At 49.0% G+C, this 9,061-nt stretch overlaps 1 protein-coding gene across 1 annotated transcript; it reads right to left on the reverse strand.

Moving 5' to 3' along the window:
• Positions 1 to 1,304: 1,304 nt before the first annotated feature.
• LOC148121530 (uncharacterized) lies at positions 1,305 to 8,755 on the reverse strand. The gene is given in 6 exon segments (XM_087908706.1): positions 1,305 to 1,490; positions 1,795 to 4,418; positions 4,421 to 4,768; positions 4,771 to 6,658; positions 6,767 to 6,982; positions 8,687 to 8,755. Coding segments are annotated over 6 exon segments (5,331 nt in total).
• Positions 8,756 to 9,061: the final 306 nt, after the last annotated feature.

A 9,061-nucleotide genomic window follows, 5' to 3' on the forward strand; every position in this document is an offset into this window, starting at 1 on the left:
ATCCTGTGGAGGTTAATTTATCTATTTTTCTGCATAACCTTTGATGGCTGGGGGGAACAGCCCCTATACAATATCCTTCCCCTGAAACTTCTGATAAGGTCAGTCTATGCCGGGGTATAGAGGTACATTGGGAGGGGGCCTTGGTGTGGTTGGTATAGTTGCCCATGATAGCTATCCCTTCATAATATGGGGGCCCTGAGACCAAACAAAGCCAGCAATCTTGTGTCTTGTCAGGATTAGTGTAATTGAGGGCTAAGTAGGTTCCCTCCATTAGATTTAATAGGCGGTCTCCCGTCCCTTCCTGAATTAAGGCAGCTGTGGGGATGGGAGTTGAGCCATGAGTCCTAGGTGGACTGGGCATAACAAGTGGTGCATTGTGATCAATTGACAGTTCCTTATTTTCCTGTACAGATGGGAGCCGCTGATTTGTCAAAACTTGATTAGGGCCGATAGGTATGGCCGCTGTCTTTACCTTAAGTTGTATTTTGAATATCACCCCTTTATCTGTCCCTGACATATGCCAGCGGAGCCCCCAGGTATAGCCTTTTTGCCATTCCAGGGCTTGTTTACCCTTGTCAGTAAATGTAATGTTAAGGGGCAGCGAAGTGGTTCCTGCCCTATTTTTAACCCAGCCTCTCTTGACAATAATTTTGTCTCAGGAGGAGGAGGGATTCCAGTAGGCATCCCCAGTGGTTTCGCATGTCCACTGAGCACAAAAATATTGTTCATACCCGCCACAAGCATATGCTTTGTCTCTGCTTCTATCATCCTTTGGACATACATAGAAATCTAATGAAGCTAGCCTGTCTTTAGCCCAATTGTCCCTGCATCCGGGGGAAGTTTGCATAGGCCCTCCTGATGAGCTGACCTCTGTGGCCGCACGCTTAGCGTGTGGCAGGTTGTCCTCAGAGTTGGTAGGGTCCTCGATGGGGACATCCCAGGTGTCTAAACCAGCTGCTAATTGACAAAAATCTGGGGTCAGGGGCGGCCACCGGGTATTGGGGGCATATTGGCCAGTTTTCTTCCAGACCGTCTCGCCGGTCTGGGAGATGACCCGCCAGGTTAATAAGTAGACAGTGTGGGGGCCCTCTCCCTGTGTCCCCATAGGTCCTAGGATTAATAGGAAAAACCCGATCATCTTAAACATTAGTTGCAAACCAGTCTTATCTTTAGGGGATTTTGGGTACGCTGGACCTTCCATTTCTTTTCCTGATCTGGTGTCTGCTGTCCCGGGCTGGCGGCTTTTACATGTGAAGCATGTATCCAGGTTGCTATCCCATCGACTTTAAGCACCGTAGGGGTGGTCAATAGTACGGTATAGGGTCCCTTCCAGCGGGGCTCGAGGTTCTTGGTTTGGTGTCTGCGAACCCAGACAGAGTCCCCGATCTGGAACGGGTGGGGGATCGCAGGTCTGTCCAGCTGTTCTTGGTAGGCAGCGGCCAGTGGTTTCCAAATCTCCTTCTGGACAAGCTGGAGTGCCTGTAAGTGGGCTTCAAGAGAAGGGCTGTTAGCATAATCAGCAATGGTGTCATCAAAGAAATTAATCATTGGTGGTGGTGCCCCATAGATTATTTCAAATGGGGTTAATCCATGGGGGCCCGGAGTGTTCCAGACCCTGTATAAGGCCAGGGGCAGTAGGAGTAGCCAGTCTCTAGAGCCAGTTGCGAGCGTCAATTTGGACAAAGTCTCCTTTATTGTTCTATTTGTATGTTCTACTTGACCTGAGCTCTGGGGTCTGTAAGCACAATGAAATTTCCAATCAATCCCCAATAGCTTAGCCACCAGCTGACTTACCTGGGAGACGAAAGCAGGCCCATTATCTGACCCCAAGACTTGGGGCATCCCATATCTGGGGAAGATCTCTTCCAGCAATTTCTTGGTGACTATTTTGGCTGTCTCATGTTTGGTAGGGAAAGCTTCCACCCATCCGGAAAAGGTATCTATGAATACTTGCAAGTATTTATAGCCATATAGTCCTGGCTTTATTTCTGTAAAGTCAATTTCCCAGTGAATACCTGGTCGGTATCCCCGCATGCGGACTCCGATTTCAACCTTTGCCCTTCCGGCATTTACCTGTGCACAGGCCTTGCAAGAATCGGTTACTTGTTGTAAGATGACATCCTTTCCGAGCAGGTGGTAAATGTTTTCTTCCCTATCCAAGAGAGCTTTCATTTTTCGGCGACTGAGGTGGGTCAATTTATGCAGGTAGGATATTAATTCAAAAGTTTGTCCGATGGGCATTACTGGCTTTCCTGCATAGACCCAGCGTCCTTTTGTGGAGTCAAAGGATGCCCCCAAGGTTTTTAGTAAATCAGTGTCCTCCTTAGTGTATCGGAACAAGCCATGGCTTAGAGTTTCAGGGGAGGCTTCTGCCTCTGGTTGGAGGGGAAAGGCTTGGGAGGCTATCGAGGTCAGGCCTTTTGCAGCCTCCCAGGCCGCTGTATTCGCTAGTCTATTTCCGCTTGCCTCTGGGGCATCTCCTTTTTGATGCCCCGGGCAATGAATGATGCTCAGTTTTCGGGGCAAAAATAAGGCCTTAAGTAAGGCCAAAATCTCAGCTTTGTTTTTAATTTCCCTCCCCTCTGAGGTGAGCAGTCCTCTTCTCCGATAGATTTCCCCATGAATATGGGCAGTGGTGAAAGCATATCGGCTGTCTGTATAGACATTTAGTCTCTTGTCTTTCGCCATCTGGAGTGCCTGGGTCAAAGCAATAAGTTCAGCCCTTTGAGCTGAGGTCCCTGGTGGGAGGGCCTCTGCCCAAATTACCTCGGTTTTGGTGGTCACCGCCGCCCCCACCTTTCTGGCTCCATCCTCCATGAAGCTGCTCCCGTCTGTGTACCAGGTGAAGTCCGCATCTGAGAGGGACTGGTCCATGAGGTCTGGCCTGGTTCCATGCGCTTCCGCCAGGATCTGCAGACAGTCGTGTTGGTCTGGTCCTTCCGGCAGTGGAAGCAGGGTGGCGGGGTTGAGTGCCAATGTTGGGCCGAACCGCACTCGGTCAGTGTCTAGGAGCATTGCCTGATAGTGGGTCATGCGTGCGTTGGACAGCCAGTGGTCCGGAGGCTGTTTAATCAGAGCCTCTACCGCATGGGGTGCCAGGATAGTCAGTGGCTGTCCCAAGGTCAGTTTACCAGCGTCCTTTGTTAGGATCGCTATGGCTGCCACCATGCGGAGACAAGGGGGCCATCCTGAGGCCACAGGGTCCAACTTTTTGGAGAGGTATGCTATAGGCCGTCTCCAGGGTCCCAGTCTTTGGACTAGGACTCCTTTGGCGTAGCCCCGACTCTCATCCACAAACAATTTGAACGGTTTGGTCAGGTCTGGGAGGCCCAAAGCCGGTGAGGCCAACAAAGTTTTCTTAATGTTCATATAGGCTTCTTGTTGGGCCTCCCCCCAGGTAAAGAGTGTCCCTTGTTTGGTAAGCGGGTAAAGGGGGGCTGCTAATTCTGCGAACCCGGGGATCCAAAGGCGACAGTATCCAGTGGTCCCCAGGAATTCCCGCAGCTGACTGGGTCCCTTGGGGACGGGGATGTTCAGGATGGCCTGCTTACGTGCCTCAGTCAGCCATCTCTGTCCCTCCTGGAGTCGATACCCTAGGTATATGACTTGTTGTTGACAAATCTGGGCTTTCTTTGCAGAGGCCCGATAACCAAGAGTTCCTAAGGTTCTTAGTAAAGCAGAGGTCCCCTCCCTGCATTCAGCTTCTGTTTTTGCTGCCAACAATAAGTCATCAACATATTGTAGCAGGATCAAGTCTGGGTGCTGAATTCTGAAGTCAGCCAGATCCCTGTGTAGGGCCTCATCAAAGAGGGTGGGGCTGTTTTTAAACCCCTGTGGGAGCCTGGTCCATGTCAATTGCCCAGAAAGCCCCATTTCTGGGTCCTTCCATTCGAAGGCAAAGATGGGCTGGCTACCTGGGTGTAATCTTAAGCAAAAGAAAGCATCCTTGAGATCCAGTACCGTGTACCAGCTATGGGAGGGTGGAAGTCCACTCAGTAGATTGTAGGGGTTGGGGACCGTGGGGTGAATGTCTTCCACCCACCTATTGACCTCCCTCAAGTCCTGCACCGGCCTATAATCGCCCGTGCCGGGTTTCTTGACAGGGAGGAGAGGAGTGTTCCATGGTGACCGGCAAGGAATCAGAACCCCTTGATCCAGGAGTCTTTTAATGTGTGGCCTAATTCCTTGGTAGGCTTCTTGGGACATGGGATATTGCTTAATTGACACGGGGGTAGCCGTGGTCTTTAAAGCGATGATCAAAGGGGGTTGCCAAATTGCCAAGCCCATGCCCCCGGTTTCGGCCCAAGCCTGGGGAAATTCTTTTAGCCAAAACGTGGTGGTCAATTTTTGGGGTTCCTCATGTTCTCCTGGCTCATAAAGCTTGTATTCATCTTCCAAATTGAGGGTTAGGACATGGGGGGCTCCCCTTGGGGGCCTGTAACGTGAGCCCCTGCTTCCTCAAAATGTATTTGTGCTCTCAATTTAGTGAGAAGAGCTCTGCCCAATAGTGGGTAGGGGCAATCAGGCACATGCAAAAAGGAATGAGTCACCTTACCAGTAGCCAGTAGCACTTTCCGGTCCGTAGTCCATCGGTAACGTTTTCCTCCGGTGGCTCCCTGGACCCAAGCTGACCGGTCACTCAGTGGCCCCGTAGGCTGGGTCAACACTGAGTGTTGAGCGCCGGTGTCCACGAGGAAGGTGACCGGATGCCCCCCAACATCAAGGGTTATCCTGGGTTCGGGGGGGGCTCCTGACCCCGACTTCCCTAGTCTTCTTCCAGGGACAAGAGGGAGGCCTGAGGCCGGGGTTTGCGGGGTCCTTTAGGGCGCTTTGGGCAATCTCTGGCCCAATGGCCTTTTTCTTTGCAATATGCGCATTGATCGCGGTCCAATCTGGGCCCCTTTTTGTCTCCCTCCTGTCTATCCTGCCGCTGTCCTGAGACTACGGTGGCTAGCAACCTGCTCATTTCCTTATTCCTCTTACAGTCCCTAATATCTTCTCTTTTCTCTGCTTCCTTTCTAAGTCTCTCGTCTCTCTCTTCTTGAGTCTCCCTCTTGTTAAATATCCGCTCTGCTTCCTTAAGTAAATTCTGCAAGGTGCTTTCCTTGAGGTTGTCCATCCTTTCTAATTTCTTTCTAATATCTGGTGCTGATTGCCAAATAAAAGACATGGCAAGGTTACATCCAGGATCCTCGGGATCATAGGGAGTATATATACGGTAAGCTTCCTTGAGTCGCTCTAGGAAGGTGGAGGGGGACTCCTCAAAACCCTGCATGACCTGCTTTACCTGAGCCAAATTGGTGGGTCGTCTGGCAGCCCCATGGAGACCCGCTATGAGCAACTGGCGATAGAGACGTAGGTGGTTCCTACCTTCAATTGTGGTGAAATCCCAATTTGGGCGTTCCAAGGGGAAAGCAGCATCGATTTCATTCGGCAGCTGCGTGGGACAGCCATTGTCACCCGGTACCCTCTTACGAGCCTCCAGAAAGACTCGCTGCTTTTCCTCGCTGGTTAATAAAGCCTGTAATAATTGTTGGCAATCATCCCAGGTGGGCTGGTGAGTGACCAAAATAGATTCAATAAGAGAGGTTAGCATGGTGGGGTCCTTGGAAAAGGGAGGGTTATTATGTTTCCAGTTATAAAGATCGGAGGCTGAGAATGGCCAGTATTGAGGTTGGCCATTTGGCCCTAACCGGAGGGGGAAAGCCTGTGAGGTGGAATCTGGGGGAGGTTCCCGGCGTCCGCGCAGTCGTCCAGCCATTGGGGATGTGGCTGGGGGTGCGGGGTCCAGGGCCGCCGCAGTCGGGGCGGCTTCCTCTGGTGGAGCGGGTCCTTGGTATGGCGGGGGTTGTTCGTCCAATAGGTCCATTAATAATTCATCTCCAGGAGGCAGGACCGTCCTTGCCATTGGGGTCCTTTTGTTTTTCCCTCCAGGCTGCAAAGGCTTGGTGTGAACCGGGTAAAGAGAAGATTGAGTATGTGGTTTAGCCGGGGTCGGGAGGAGGGGAGGAGGAAGGGTAGGGGCAGAAGGTTCTTTCAAGAATGGCTTAGGGAGAACAAAAGGTTTGACCCAAGGAGGTGGGTCGTAGGCCAAGGTTTCCCAGGTCACAATGTAGGCCACCTGATCGGGGTGCCCGTGTGGGCCTGGGTTCATCACCTTGGCTTTTACCTGTAAAATAACATCAAGGTTAAAGGTTCCATCTCGTGGCCAGCCGACGTTGAAAGTTGGCCATTCAGAGGAACAGAAAATGACCCATTTCTTTTTATGGACCTCCACGGACTGGTTATTAGCCGTGTCCTGAACATCTCTCCAGTGCTGTAAGGTGAGACTCAAGGGGGTAGTTATGGATTGCCCCATAATTTCCAATGAAATTGCCGTAGACGTGAAACAGACAAAAAGGACGCAGAGACAAACACAGACAATTTTCGCAGCGCGGCTCCGGCGCAAAACCAAAAGCAAAAACTCAGATGGAGACGTAGATGAGGGTCCGGATCCCTTGCCTCCCAGAAGGATCACGTACCCCTCAGACAAAGGTGGGGCTCCGAAGAGTCCGATCCGGGGTACGGATTCCGACAGATGGGCCCTGGAATATCGGGCCCCAGACACCCTTGGAACGTCTTCCAGGGTTGCGGGGGAGAAGTCCGAGTTTGTCAACTCCTTCTCTATCCCGCCAAATACAAGACACCCAGCTGAGGTATACAGAACGAAGCACAGTCGACAAACAGACAATCAGACGTGACAAAAATAACAGGCTGGCCAGCTTACCTCCTGAAGGTGGGTCGGTGGTCCCTGGGTGGGGGTCTCCAGTTCCCCGTACGGGCCACCAAATGAAAGACCCCCGAAGAGAGTCTTCCTTCTGGAGAGACCCTTCCCAAGGATCAGGAAGAACACCGTTGCGGATGCAAACAGCAAGAGGTTTATTTTCAGATACACAGGCACCTGGGGCGGCAGAGTCTCTCGGAAGACTTGCGCGCCCTCAGGCTGTGGTAAGGGATTTTTATAAGGGCAGAGAGCAAAAAGTGCGGTTACAGAAGCAGATGCCTTGGTTACAGGGATTTCATTGGACAGCTTAATTTAGCCAGGTTAAATTGGGGAGAAATTCCCCCTTGATACATGGACCCCAGTTAGGGCTGAGTTGGCCCTTTCATAGCTGGCACTTCCCATTCTTGCCTTGCCTCCACGGCTGACCACAGATATCCTGTTTTGCTACCGACAGTCTGTAATCCTGTTTTGCAATGTATGACTGTCCTCTGTCTGAATTCCCCAAAAGTACAAGCCTTGCATAAAATGGCGTTATTTTTAGCTGCGGCAGCAATTTGAGCAATTTGGGTTGGGGTCTTTCAAACCTAGATGCCCCTCAATGGAAGAATGGATAAAGAAAGTGTGAAATATATACACATTAGAGGACTACTCAGTGGTAAAAAATAATGTTTTGAATTTTGAATGCAAATAGATGGAAATAGAAAACACTATCCTGAATGAGTTAACCCAGACCCAAAAAAGATGAAAATGGTATATTACTCACTCATTAGTGGACTCTAGCCATAAACAAAGGAGTTAAGCCTATAGTTCGCAAGCCTAGAGAAGCCAAATAACAAGGTGAACCCAAAGAAAAACATATATAGATCCTCCTGGAAACTTGAAACAAACAAGATATATTCAAATTCTTTACTAGTCTTTCCTCCTCATTTACTTTAGCAGGAAAACTTAAGGGGAAAACTAAGCTCTTAAACTGAAAAAATATATGTGTTACATTGTGTGAGAGTTTTCCTGGGGAGACAGTACACATATCTTTTTATGTCAAGTACTGAGACCAACAATACATAAAATATTGGTTACATGAGAGTCCAACTTGGGGAACCAAGAAACTCGTCAGGGTTCAGTAGCTGGGATGATTCAAATGTTGTTGTATCCCCAGAAAAACCATCTTAGCATGAATAAAGACTCATGAATGCTGTAGCCTGGGAGTTCTCTGAGAGATTTATACACAGCGTTTCAAGTCGGAGAATCTCCTCCAGGACATTAAAGTGGTCAGACAATGCTCTCATCAGAAGCTGTTTACTGCCATCATAAGCTCGAGGAGGGCCTTTGTGAATATTGATTCAACAGTTCAGGATTTGTAGGGTTGTTTACTCACTGAGTCTCAGGAACTCCTTCAATGAAACAATGTTTCTATTCAGAGGAACTGCTACACTCCACTCCTTTGATGACTTTTGCTTTCCCTCCACCCTCTTTCTGTGATAGTCTCAGCCTTAGAGTCAGTGGTAAGAATTCCTATGTATGGCACAGTCACAGTGACTTCTTCTTAAGGACTATGAGTGATTAGAAGTCTCTGAAGCCCATCATGTACTGTAAATTTAAGTTTTCTTCCAGGACAAGTAGCAAATGACAGCAATAGCATAAGTGCAAATATTTAGAAGGTAGCATGCCAAAACCATTTATCAAGATGACAAAAGACCCACCACTAGGGTCAATAATCCTTCTAGCCACAAAACATTGTCCTGGATTATATCAACAGATGAGGTCCTACTGTAGAACTCAATAGGAGTGGTCTTTAATCAGAAAGCTGTAGTTAGGGGTACTCAGAATAGTTGTGTCATGACTGCCAAAGCTTGTGCTATCTTGTAAATATCATGTTCCACCTCGAAAATTAGAAAAGTAGGTACCTGCTGAATGGGGACCTACCTCTCTAGTGAACATTGTCCTCTTTTCTGGTGAATTGGGGATCATGCACTTAAAGCCCTCAGCCTCCATTCTCTTATTATTGCTTTTCCACTCCATTTTTTTTCTCTACTATTTGACACTGACCATAGGTTGTAAGGTTTTAGAGCCCAGGAAAGGTTCTTTAGCATAGATTTAACTTTCATTGTCTTTCTCTTGCATCCCACAAACCATAGGAAATGTCAGGCTAATACCTTGCTCTGTTTCATCCTCTGATACACCTTATGTACCTGTCCAAGCAGTAGTGGTCAGTGTGGAGGACACTAACCATGCTGTGGAATATTATTTTTAGGTGTATTTCACTTTTTCCTACTGTTTTTGCTTACAATGCATACACAT

The sequence above is a fragment of the Myodes glareolus genome, chromosome 7 (genome assembly GCF_982192425.1).
Source record: "Myodes glareolus chromosome 7, mMyoGla1.1, whole genome shotgun sequence".
NCBI lineage: Eukaryota > Metazoa > Chordata > Mammalia > Rodentia > Cricetidae > Myodes > Myodes glareolus.